Here is a 12744-nt window from a genome sequence, read left to right as displayed (position 1 = left end):
CAAAACCACCTTACTTGAATTAAATCGATTGTTTTTAACATAGTACTAATTATTGAAGATTGATCAAGGATGTCTTTAATTTTCATTTTCTTTCTTGACAATATATTTAATATGATTAAAGTTTGTTTGTTACGTACAAACACTTGTTTCATTTATTTATATTTGTTAATTTTAATGTTTTATTTTATTATAAGTATTTAATCCGTCAAATCATTGAAAATCGCAGCTTTGATTTTTTTAGAAGTGAGAATTGAAAAAATTATTTTATAAAACCATGAAAAGCAATGCAATTTGAAAATAGGTATGAAAAAATCAAACCCATGAACACCCCTAATGAGATGTGTAAAGAAGCAGAGTTGATGAGATGACAATAAGACAGGCATGAAGATAAGCCAAAATTGAAATATGGGGGTGGTCCTGTGAATTAAATTCTCCCAGAAAACTAATTGCTCTGTGAATTCTGCAGCATGCCCGTCTCTTTCTTGTCCTCCCATCTGTTCAATCTGCCTCTTGCTATCTCCACCTGAAATACTTTCCCTATTATTTATGGCGTTTGATATATATATATATATGTTTCTATTGAATAATTAGAACCCATCAACATTACTAGCTCCGAGAAGTTTAATGTTGCATATATAGTATACGTATAATTATATGGTATTGGAGTAGCTAGTGTTTACAAGAAAGTGATGATATGTAGGTAGGTACCTCCTTATTCCAGTCTGTTCGGACAGTGACCCATATCAAGATTATAGTCTGCAAAGCTGTGCCTCCCAGCATTCCAGACCATATTCCCTGCAATACAGATTATGTATCGTCATTCTTGTTTTTATAACTTTATATATCATGAGCATCATGATTCTTAAATTAGGCGGTATGTATTTAAGAATCATACGTACTAGTACTGGGAGATCACAGAAATTTTGGCATACCTTGGCACCAAGTTTAAAGACAAAGCCGAGAACTGCGCCCAATGGAATACCCAGGAAGTAATAACTTCCAACATTAACATATGCCACAAATGCTTGCCATCCGCACCCAACAGCCACACCTTTTTCCAATCAAGGTTCAATGCAGAGCATGTCGTCTGTCATTAATTATATTGACTACAAACAACCAGTATTTAGAGGAATTGTGTACCTGAGAGAACAGGCTGAATGCCATTAAGCACAAGAGAGATTGCCAAGATAGGTGCAAGGTCGGAGACTGCCTCGGCAACGACTGTACCACCGGTGAACATGTAACTTATTTTATCGCGCAGCAACATTATTATGATGGCAAAGATTATTGCTATGATGGTAGAGGAAGCTGTTACGACCAGTACTGAAAATGCAGCCGATCTGGGATGTCCGGCCCCCAGCTCATTGCTAACCCTTACACTGCAATGAATTAAAATTAGGTAGCTAGAGAGAGCTGATCAAGATTGAAGACCCTGATGAAAGAGGGTCAGCTAATTCTACCAAATTAAATTATTAGTTAACTAAACCCTCTTTTCCTTGATGAAGGATCCATATTAATTGCATGTGTTTGAGCAAGGGTTTACAGTGGTCAGGAGTAATGCATGAATTACCTTGCTGCTGCATTGAAGCCCACAGCTATCATGAATACCCATGAAAGCATTGTAGAGCTGCACATGATATCAAACATTATATCATCAGATCTCCATCCCATGAAAAGGTAAAACCATAATCATATATAGGCACACTACTTAACTATATATGTTGCTTATGTATTAAAATATTACAAAACATAAGTGCAAGTCTACCGAAATGGTGGAGACTTGCATTTTTACCATGACTCCTTATTTTTGACAATGAACCAGGAATATTTTTTGTTTTAAATTTCAGCCGGAGTTGTCATTTCAAGTAGCCAATTCTTTTTTTTTTGTAATCATTGTATGTTAGTTCAAGTAGTAATTAAGATTTCATTAATGCTTAATAATTATTTAATTATTATTTTTAATTTTTACATTATAATTTTTATACTTATTATTTAATGATATGTTAAGATATTTTTAATAAATAGATATTATTATTTTTTTCCAAATTAATAATTATTATATTTATTAATTAAAAGTGACATGCAATATTATGTTGTGTCCAAAAAAATAATAATAATAATAATAATGATGTTAGAAATTTCAATAATGCTCTTCAATCTCATAACTGTACGGTTGGTGTTGGCGCTGAGGTTTTTTTCCTTCTTCGTCTATGGATTTTATTAGCTTGTTCAATATTACCCAATAACTGTGATTAACAACTATGTTTTCAGAATTTTTTGTCTTATAACTTTACCTAATTCTAGAGGACGTTTGATTAACTCACACTTCATTTAAATATCTTACAACATATTTTAGAGTTAATAAATATCATAGGATCATTAATGATTTAAAATAAAATATTAAATGATCATAAACTCAGTCAAAAAGATTATGATTTTTTTAACTTACTTTTTGGCTAGAATTTAATAAATTAATTTAGATCTAACAATAGAATTCTAATACCTTAGACCCTTCAAATGAATATTAAAAATTCTAGAATCAAAATTCGAAAATGACGTTTAAAATCTAATAAAATTTTAAGCTCTAATAACAAAACAAGCTAACAGAAATTAATAAGTTTGGAGAGAAGAAGAGCTTGGCCCCAACACTTACAGGACCTAAATAAAAAGCTACCAAACAAAATAATGAACAACTAATTTAAAATTTTGAATAATGAACAACAAATTTCCAGCATAAACAATAATTTTTTTGCAATCATGATATGCGTTAGGATATAATGCTTCAATCCATTTTTAATCATATCGTGTTTATTTAGCGTCGATGTCTACAACATCATCATGTCAAAAATGTATTTATTAATTATTAAAATTTAATATTATTTATTTATTAAAAATATTTAATATCATTAAACGACAATTAGTAAATTATAATTTAAGATTAATATCATTAATCATTTATTAAATTTTGATAATTACTTAAACTAATAAATAATAATTAAAAAAAAAAAAGGAATCGGCTGGAGTCTTGATGAGTTCAGCCGAAATTGAAAAAATAAAAGTGAAAAACACCTGAATTGTTATCCATGATTACAACTCATGGTAAAATAATACCTCCAGTATTGAATTGTTTTATGAGGTTATGGCAATATATATGTACATATCACCCTAAAAATCACCAAGCTCTTTTTGTTTCACTAGTAAAAAATGGATATGAATATGAAATCAAAAGAGCAAGTAGTTTTGTCTTACCAAATAGCGAGGGAGTCCAATGCAACAGCAGGATTAGGAAGATTGCCAGCAATCAGAACCAATATCTGGAAATACCAAGTCTCCAGGCACAGCATCACAGCAGAGGCAGAAGACAATTTCAAGAAATCCCACAGCCCATGAAATGCCCTCCAACTCAATCCTGTCCATGTTTTCTTGCACTTTGGACTCATCAAAATGTACACAAATTGTGCCCCCACAATTATCCACCACGAAAGACTCAACACCAATGCGGCACCAAACAGTCCCCACCAAAACTTATACACCGCAATCCAGGTAAGAAGTACGTGAACCACCAACGTGCCTGCTGCTATGTATGCGCTCGGATTCACAATGCTTTGGGCTTGCAAGAACTTCTGTATCGGAAAATTAGCTGCATACGCAAAAATCTGCGGTATTAGGCCGTAGACGAACAACGCCGCAGCAGCCGCAACGTCTCTTGATTCGCCAAGCAATAGTAAGAGAGGCTTGGAGAATATGTATAGAAACAGGAGTGGAATCCCTGTGGCCACCAGAAGGATAGTTGATCTCTGCAGATATATCCCAAGCATTTCATACTTGTGAGCACCGTATGCCTGCCCACATAGGGTTTCCACTGCGCTCCCCATTCCGAGCTGTTAATTAAAAACTCCAAATCAATAATTGGCGTATATAGGTATATATATATGAATGTAATTGCTTCAAAAGATTACGCTTTGGACGTACCATGACTCCATAGACGAAGAGCTGGATACCATTATTAGCGAGAGCAGAACCCGCGAGCTCCAGGTTCCCGAGCTGGCCACAGAAGATCTGCGTAGACATGTTGAGGAGATTGTTAAGCAAGTAGACTATGATGGCGGGCGCCGCCAGTCTGGTGAGGAGCTTCAGCTCGACCCACGTTGCTTTCTTGTATCGGGTGGAAAAAGTCAACCCGTCATCGGTGAGGATCTGCTCCAGGTCGGAGCTGACCTCTTCACCCACCGGGGGCGGTGGCTGATTCTCTACCAGTGGCTGTTTTAGCCGCCTGTTGTCCTCAGCCGACTCCATCTCCACTTTCTTCTTTTTCTCTCTTGTGTTGGTTCAGTACTTGTGAACTGTAGTACTTGAGCGTGAAGTTGGTATGATGTTTATATGGGCGGGATACACTGATGATCACGCAAATCACGCTGGTCCTGAAGGATGCGCTCTGCCGTTGGATCAGAGCCCAGCTACTCCCTGTGCTTCAACAACTCAAACAAACCCAACAAGCACTACAATTATTGCAGGATGGAAATAATTGAAGATTGAATCTTTGGGGATTAAGATTAAATAATAAAGAGTTAGTGGGCTTTGTAGGACAATATATCTTTTGATTAATTTAATCAATTTTATATTAATGTCCGTGAATATTATAATATTGTTAGTGGGTGATCATTATTACATAGGAAATTAATATATATAATCACAAGATTAAATGTTACTAAGTCAAATTGAGTTAGGCACGCATTTGAATGTTACTAATTTGTTTGTTTCCTAGAATACAAGTCTGCAGCATATATGTATATATAAAAGGTGTTGGGAGATTTTTCAATCATAATTTTTTAATACACAAATCAATCTCGAATTCCACCATAAATTGATCAAAGAATTAGAGGGTTAGTAGTATTTAGTAATAGTTGTAATTGTTTACCTCTGAAATAAGCTATGCATGCAGTATATATATTTATTAAATATTTTAACTAAAATAAATAATGTTTCTTCAACCTACCAAATATGCTGACCGAAACCTACTAATAATTTGGTTGATATGGGTGTGAGTCATGCTCAAAAAACAAACATTTGAATGTTTGTAGTGATGGAGATCCATCACTCCCATCCTTGTTTACACAAATGGTGAAAGTGGGCCACATGCTATGATAATTAATCAATTTTTAAGTTAATAGGACCTAATTGCATTGGAGAAATTGAAGCCCCATAACCTTAGAAGTCATCAGTTTACTCTTACTTCAAATAATTAATAAAATTCAAAATATATATATTTAGTAATAAATATGAAAGTGATGGGCTCATTCACTGCCAAGGGCTGAAAACCAGTTTCAGATTAATATAATTAATTATGTCATTAATTAATAATTAGACGGCTATCATGAACTACTTTTCCCATAACTACAACATTTTAATTAAACAAAAAAGACTTAAGATACATATCTATACCTTTGTTTTTTTCTTCATTTTCTTTAATATTACAGAAAGTATTTTAAAATGGTGTATTTTAGCTAAAGTACGTAATCTTCAAGTTCTTAAATCACACCATGATACATAAAACCAAAGTTATCCAACTCTGGGCCCGGTCCAGAATTGTTTGCTAAATTGGAGTTTCTGAATACGGGCCGTCGGTTGAGATCCAGTAACTAAAGAACTAGGGCTCTATCGATACAGCCCAACTTTGATGAGGCCCTAAACTAGGAACGACGTCCTGTGCTCGGCTTTGATTGAGATTTCCTCTGCAGCAAAAGCAATGATGATGCACTTTCCTTTTATCTTTCGATTCTTATACAGTTTTCCTTTGATATGCAACTGCAAAATCACTCGTGTCATACTGTTTGATGATTCGCGTATCTGAGCAAGAAAGGAATATTGATTTATAACTGGAAACATGGATCTTCCCGATCAATATCCGAGCAAATTTTTCCACAATTACGGCGAATCATTCCGGCGATCTCCTCCTATAAATCCAGGGACATCCTGCCTTGCATTTTCATTCTTCATCCAAGGAACAAGCGGATTCGTAACTTTCAGAGAATTTCGGAACGATGAAAAAGCTTTTTGTTTTCGTCTGCTTGTTCTATCTTGTCCTGGCAGTTTCGGCTCGTGAAGTTGCACCGAAAGTGTGGGGTTCAAACTCAAAGGCGGGATCGTCGCCGCCTAATTGCACTGGTGTGTGCGGGCAATGTGTGCCGTGCAAGCCGGTTCAAGTCTCTGTTCCGCCTGTTTCCGAACCCTACCCGGAGCGTTGGAAGTGCGAGTGCGGCGGAGTTTATTACGATCCGCCCAAATCCTCCTAAACAATCCAAACACGCATACGTGCTGAAATTTTGATATGATCGTCTTCTTTATGAGTTTATCTGTTTCTCTTTACAAATTTGTTTCTATTTTACTACAATGAAAGAAATATAAAAGTTACATTTCTCAAGAGTTTGGCTCTTCTTGGTTACAGCCGCTTGAAAGTCATGCAGATTTTACTATTATTAGTAGTGGATTGAATTTTTTATTTTAAATTATATATTTTATATTTAATTATACATTTATAAATGCATATATTAATATGATCAACAAGAACGCCAATGCAGTCAAAATAATGTTTGCCGCTTCTAGCCCAAAACTAATATACATGGTATACTAATGAAGTTTAGATAGATACATCAACTTTGTCACATTCTTACACAACACAAACACTTTATTACACAAGCATACAAGTAATATACATGGTAAATTAAGTATTGGAAGACATGTGGCTTTAATATTTTTTTAAAAATAAAAAAGTTTAATTCTTGTTAAAAAAAATTGCTACAATTGAGCGTATTTTTACACCCCTCGTTGCCATTTTTGTAAACTGAAAATTTTAGTTATATATGAAATGAGTCAAATTATTCATTCATTTTTTTTCCTTAAAATAGACTGCAAAAATGAAAGGGGAAGGAAGGGAAATTTGGTGGAACAACAAAAGCGGTGTCGGCGGACCAACGCGCCTTCGTATGATCAAACTATCCTTACAAAAATAGAAATATATCTCCTTATATATATTATTATGTGAATATGTAATGTATAAGAATAATTTGATCTGAAAAAAAAATTATTAACAAATTAATTCAGAGTAAATATAGTTTTTTATTAATTCTTTAAATTATAGAGAATTTATATATAATTAAAGCAAAATGAAGGATTGCATAATTATTTTGAAACAGAAATTATAACTCCACACTCCACAGTCCTTCCTAGTTCCTATGATAAATAAAATCATATGCCAAGAACTAGACAGCAAAAACGAAAACTCCAGACCCAGCCCACAATTCTCCATTAAACTTAAACCAAACTTTTTGAATATGGACTGCCGGCGGAGATCCAGTAAGTAAAGAAGTAGGGCTCCTTGATACAGCCCAATTTTGACGAGGCCCTGAACTAGGAACGACGTCCAGTGCTTGGCTTTGATTGAGATTTCCTCTGCAGCAATGATTATGCACTTTTCCTTTTTATCTTTCGATTCTTATACAGTTTTCATATCATACTGTTTGATTTTGATGATTCGCGTATCCGAGCAAGAAGGGAATATTGATTTATAACTGGAAACATGGATCTTCCCCCCGAGGAAATTTTCCACAATAACGGCGAATCATTCCGGCGATCTCCTCCTATAAACTCAGGCACATCCTGTCATGAATTTTTTCATTCTTCATCCCAGGAACAAGCGGATTCGTATCTTTCAGAGAATCTTGGAACGATGAAGAAGCTTTTGGTTTTCGTCTGCTTGTTCTATCTTGTCCTTGCAGTTTCGGCTCGTGAAGTTGCACCGAAAGTGTGGGGTTCAAACTCAAAGGCGAGTTGCCCACTTGGCAAGCATTTATGAAAGCGGTTTATGAACGATTTGAACGAATAGACCCAGGAGTGTCTTGGGTGAATTCAATACATTGCAGCAGGGCATTAAATCAGAACGTTGGAAGTGCGAGTGCGGCGGAGTTTATTACGATCCGCCCAAATCCTCCTAAACAACCCGAATACAAATCACGCTTCAACATGCTTTTATTTTGATAAATTAGTCATGGTTCATTACTTTTGAGAGTGAGTTCATCTGTTTCTCTTCATAATTTTTTTTCCTTACTAATTTAGTAAGAAGTTATGACTATATTTGTTTTCATTTTCGAGTTATTTTTGAAATAGTTAAAATATATCTAATATTTCTCATCATACAAAAATATTTTATCAGAGTATTTTTAACTATTTTAAATATATATATATATATACATATTTAAAATATGATTTGATAACAAACAATAATTTTTATTTGTTTAAAGACAATATTAAACATAAAATATTTATTTTAAATTATTTTCAAGATTAAATTCAAACATACATTACTATTTTTAACACATTTATTTATTTATTCTCTTTCTACAAAACACTAAAAAAAATGAAACCAAATACTATGTACATTCTCAAGAAATTGTAATGCAACTGATTCTTTTTTATTTTAAATTATATTGCATTTTCATTCAATGTAATATATACATATCGTATATGTATATATTAAATTGAATAAAAATTACAATAAAATTTTTAAATGTAAAATGATGGACAATCTGTTATAGTAGAAACCTGCAAACGAAATAATCATTGCTGCAAACTAAATATACATGGTATGGTTATGAAGTTTAGATACTTACATTAACTTCTTTACAAAAACACTTTATTACACAAGTAATATAAATTGTAAGTTGACTATAGGGAACTAGAACCGGGATAATATCCGAGTCAATTCTTGACTTAGGAATTGGCCGGCCCGAACCTAAATTCAGGTCACATTGAACTACAATAGTTTACCACACTGCCCAAATCTCAGCTTCTCACCTCCGATTCAAGGTAACAAGATTGGCTCTACTGCTAGACTTTACATAAGAATCAAGAGAGCAGCAGAGACCATTAAACACAGTAAAGCCTTTGCGTCTTTGCTCTCAAAACCTGAAATATGCAGAATTTTATACAAGTATATTAGTAACAGTTGGATGAGATACAGCAATGCGTAGAAAGGTGCTACTAGTCACTTAGAGAATGAACTTACTGCTTTGCCCGGAGGCCGCTGCAGGAAGGGCAGGAATTTTGACAGCTGCAGTTAAAAACAGTTGTGCAAATGTTTGTGAATAGTAATTCCCTTGAAGTACTTTGGAGAATATATGAACAAAGTAAAAATACGTACTTCTGTTGCATGATGAAGCCGGCAACTGAGAGGCGGCAGGCCAAGGAGCTGGAATATTGTCATTCAAATCACAGAGGAAGCTGACCCCTGTAGATTTGTCGAACACTACATCTGATGGCAGGCTGGGAAGAAGGCATCCCGACTCTATCTCAGGAAAAGAAAGAGATCAAGCAAGGTATAGTTTATATCTTACATGGATAAGAAATTGAAAGGCATAAGTTAGAAAATTACCCTGAGTACCAACTGGAGTAGTTGATTCCCGGATGAGTCCGCGTGACAAAATGGAAAATTTTCACATTAGTATCAAGTAAATTTGCTTTTACCTAGAAATCACATTTAAGTGGCAGCGGTGAGGTCAAACTAACCTTGGAGGGAGAAGTCCTTGAGGCTAATATGACATTGGCTGTAGACATTTTGGGTAATGTTTGCTTTCCGAAGTTTTGTTCCAAGTGATGCAGCACAGTTTAAAGCTTGCAAGTTTGTGACAAAGCTCTGCCGTTGCAGGTGAGAGACGTAGTTCTCGACGGAACTGCAACATGCTGTCCGGTTACTTATTGCAGTACCACACCCTTCTATGACATGGCTCATGTTTGGAAACTTCAGAGGACATACTGAAACAGCATTAAAGGAGAAAAAATGTTAAGTTTCAACTAAAACATCTAGAGATACTAATTAAAGAAAATATCATTATCGTAAAAGAAGCAATACATTCATTCAACCCGTAAAAATGTGAATAAAAAGTAGCTTAGAACCATTTATTTTTGCATCTCATAGGAAACGGAAGGTCTCAGGCTATCCAATTGGATAGGAACAGATAGTCTGCAGTTATATGAAGCCAGAAATTATATTCAAAAGCATAAAACTTTTTCTTTACCGCTCACACCTCCACACACCCAAGGCCTGAACACAAGACCTTCCATTAGGAAGTCTGGTGCCAGAACCATTAGGTTGTTCCCCTGGGGAGTCAAAAGCATATAACTTTAGTATTCACAATTCACCTTTATTAATTCTGCAATTGGAAAGTCCTCGAAGTACTTCTTTTGCACGAGACGGCTCAAGTTTGCATCCAAGCCATCTGAGTACAATACTCTTGCAGTCATTAATTCTGGTCGAATGATCAGACAGCACATGGGAACCATCCAGGCTCAAAAGATTATAAGCTTTTTGAGCAAGCTTTGTAGCAGCATCCAGAATTGCATTCTGACAGAGTTGCTCGCAGCATTCATTCACAATGTCAATCTTTCCACAGGCAGCAAGGAGGTTGGCCGAATCTACTGTACTCTCAAACTCAGCAACATCGCTAACCGGACAAGAACCTTCAGTAAGATTTGACGAATGAACGGAGCATATCTTAGATAGACTATCATTTGCTCCCTGGCCCACCAGAATCTGCTCGAAATCTGAAAGGCAATGCGCCGCAAGACTCCCGTTTAAAGCAAGTGTATTTGTATGTTTACTAGACTGACCGATCAGAATGACCAACGTGGTCTCCACTTGTGGACAGCACACTACATTAGCTAAAAGCGGAGCGAATGCAGCCATACAATCAGTTGACGTCACCACCATCATGTTTGTGAGGGCAGTAAAGTTCAGCACACAAAGTCCTGTAGGGAATGTAAGTCGACTCAACACGTGCAAATGACTTACGTAGACTAGATAATGTACAAAATCTGGATAGTGCATGAGACAAACCAGATAATTTGGGGATTGTGCTATTCGCGAATGGCGTCAACGGAGATGGTGCAAGCAGAGGAAGAAAGGGCTCAGGGGCTGCAGTTGGAGATATTTCGGGTATAAGTTCATCTGCTCTTCTATTTGCTAGACGAGAACTTAGGGGATAACCCAACGCCATGCAACGGGTTTCATGTATACCTGCACAAGTAGCAAGCAATCATTATTTCAGTCAAGAACATCCAGAACTAAGTAATCAAAGTGGCCAGTCAATCAAATATGCAGCAATATTTATGTCTCTAAAGATCCCCAGCAGCAGGCCACCACTATTACTCAGCATGGTGAAAAAGAAATGTCCTGATCAGAATGTTGAAGAATGATGTTCTTCCTCATGATGAATGCAGGAAAAGCTAAAGCCAAAAGGCCAAGATTCCAATCTAATTCTTGATTGGGATATATTTATAATGTCCCAATAACTAAACAGAGACAAACTCAGGAAGTTCCGAATTCAAAACCCTAACATTTTCCTTGCAGGAACACAAGTCACATTCTCGAGTGTATAAAGGTGGGGCTAGAGATGCCATAAGCACGCATGACAAGAACGCATATCTTGAAGTAAGCATTAGCTAATTACAGTAAAAGACAATACAATTCCAGAGATGAGACAGCCGATGCAATAATCCACAACAAACAGAGCAAAAACCGAAGTTGAAAAGAATCACTTCCTCCCACATAGAACCGACCCACCGAATGAAATCGGCAAAAGCAAACAATGCACTAAAAACCCACAACAAGATAAGCTTTGTTTATGAGCAAGAATTAGAGTTTGAGGTCAAGAAAACAAAACATTTTGCGGGTGGAGTAAAGAGAGAGCGGAAGAGGGGTTGGGGTTGGGGCAGCCATGAATGAGCTGCATAAGTGAGTGGGGACAAAAGCAGTAATCAAGAGTAGCTGTACATATATTGTGAATAGGCCCCACTCCTCACTCCACTCCATTCCATTTAGGAACCGAAATATATATCGAGTGAAAAATCGTGATTCTCATTTCTTGGTGTGGAAACTCACACATAGCAGCAATATACATATATACATACACCAATATGCTACAACTACAAGCCTACCAGCCCACCACCTAAGGGGTTCGGGCGTGCATTAAAGTCCATGGACTGCATTTCTCCTACTCATTGCCTGCCTGCTTCCACCACCCACATGCACAGCACGTGATGACCGTACCTCCCGCTCTTTGTTTCACTGCTTTTTGTGTGGTCTGCTTTCAGACTTGGGAGTAATCATCCCATTCACACCATGTATTGAATTGTTTCGTATCTCCACGGTGTAATAATCACGTTACAAGTCTAATTAATTTAAGTCTGATCATATCAATAAGATGAATAATTCCCATTTTAGAGATATATTTAATTTATTTTAGTAATTTATAGGTTGGATCTAAAATGAAGTTGAGTAGAATTTAGACCAGGAAATGCGACTTCAAAGGTCAATTGACGACATGATATATTAGTAAAAGTGAGTGTATGTTTGAAGTCAATGGTGGTGCTGCTTTCCAACTGTGTTGCATTAATGAACTGGAATTATCTCTCTATCTGTCTGAATTTAATAATAATTATAAATAATTCTACATAGTCTGGAAAATGCACTACCCTGTGAAAATAGGCTTATCAGCAACACATCAGGCCAAAATAATAGCTTGGTAGCCCCATTCTTCATTCATTACTTGTCTAAATTAATATTCTTTTTTTTTTAAAAAAAAAGAGTCAAACCAATAATTTAAACACTGCCCGAATTGAATTAAATAACTACTTAAATAAGACATCATTAATAATAACAAAATTGGTATATGAGACCACGTAAATTGCGTC

At 35.8% G+C, this 12744-nt stretch overlaps 2 protein-coding genes across 2 annotated transcripts; both read right to left on the bottom strand.

The window, feature by feature from the left end:
- On the bottom strand, positions 268 to 4533 carry LOC105175351 (protein DETOXIFICATION 40). Its single transcript, XM_011097769.2, has 7 exons — positions 3973 to 4533; positions 3250 to 3881; positions 1571 to 1627; positions 1141 to 1379; positions 933 to 1051; positions 709 to 795; positions 268 to 523 (listed from the first exon to the last, which is right to left on the bottom strand). Exons 1-7 carry the CDS (start codon positions 4294 to 4296, stop codon positions 443 to 445), a joined length of 1539 nt encoding a protein of 512 aa, XP_011096071.1. The 5' UTR covers positions 4297 to 4533; the 3' UTR covers positions 268 to 442.
- Positions 8586 to 11094, bottom strand: LOC105175350 (uncharacterized GPI-anchored protein At1g61900-like). The gene is made up of 7 exons (XM_011097768.2): positions 10889 to 11094; positions 10195 to 10800; positions 9562 to 9807; positions 9428 to 9439; positions 9197 to 9340; positions 9062 to 9106; positions 8586 to 8961 (listed from the first exon to the last, which is right to left on the bottom strand). The coding sequence occupies exons 1-7, from the start codon at positions 11046 to 11048 to the stop codon at positions 8891 to 8893; spliced, it is 1284 nt and encodes a 427-aa protein (XP_011096070.1). The 5' UTR covers positions 11049 to 11094; the 3' UTR covers positions 8586 to 8890.

The sequence above is a fragment of the Sesamum indicum genome, linkage group LG12 (genome assembly GCF_000512975.1).
Source record: "Sesamum indicum cultivar Zhongzhi No. 13 linkage group LG12, S_indicum_v1.0, whole genome shotgun sequence".
NCBI classification, from domain to species: Eukaryota; Viridiplantae; Streptophyta; class Magnoliopsida; order Lamiales; family Pedaliaceae; genus Sesamum; species Sesamum indicum.
This window is presented reverse-complemented; position numbering and strand designations above follow the sequence as displayed.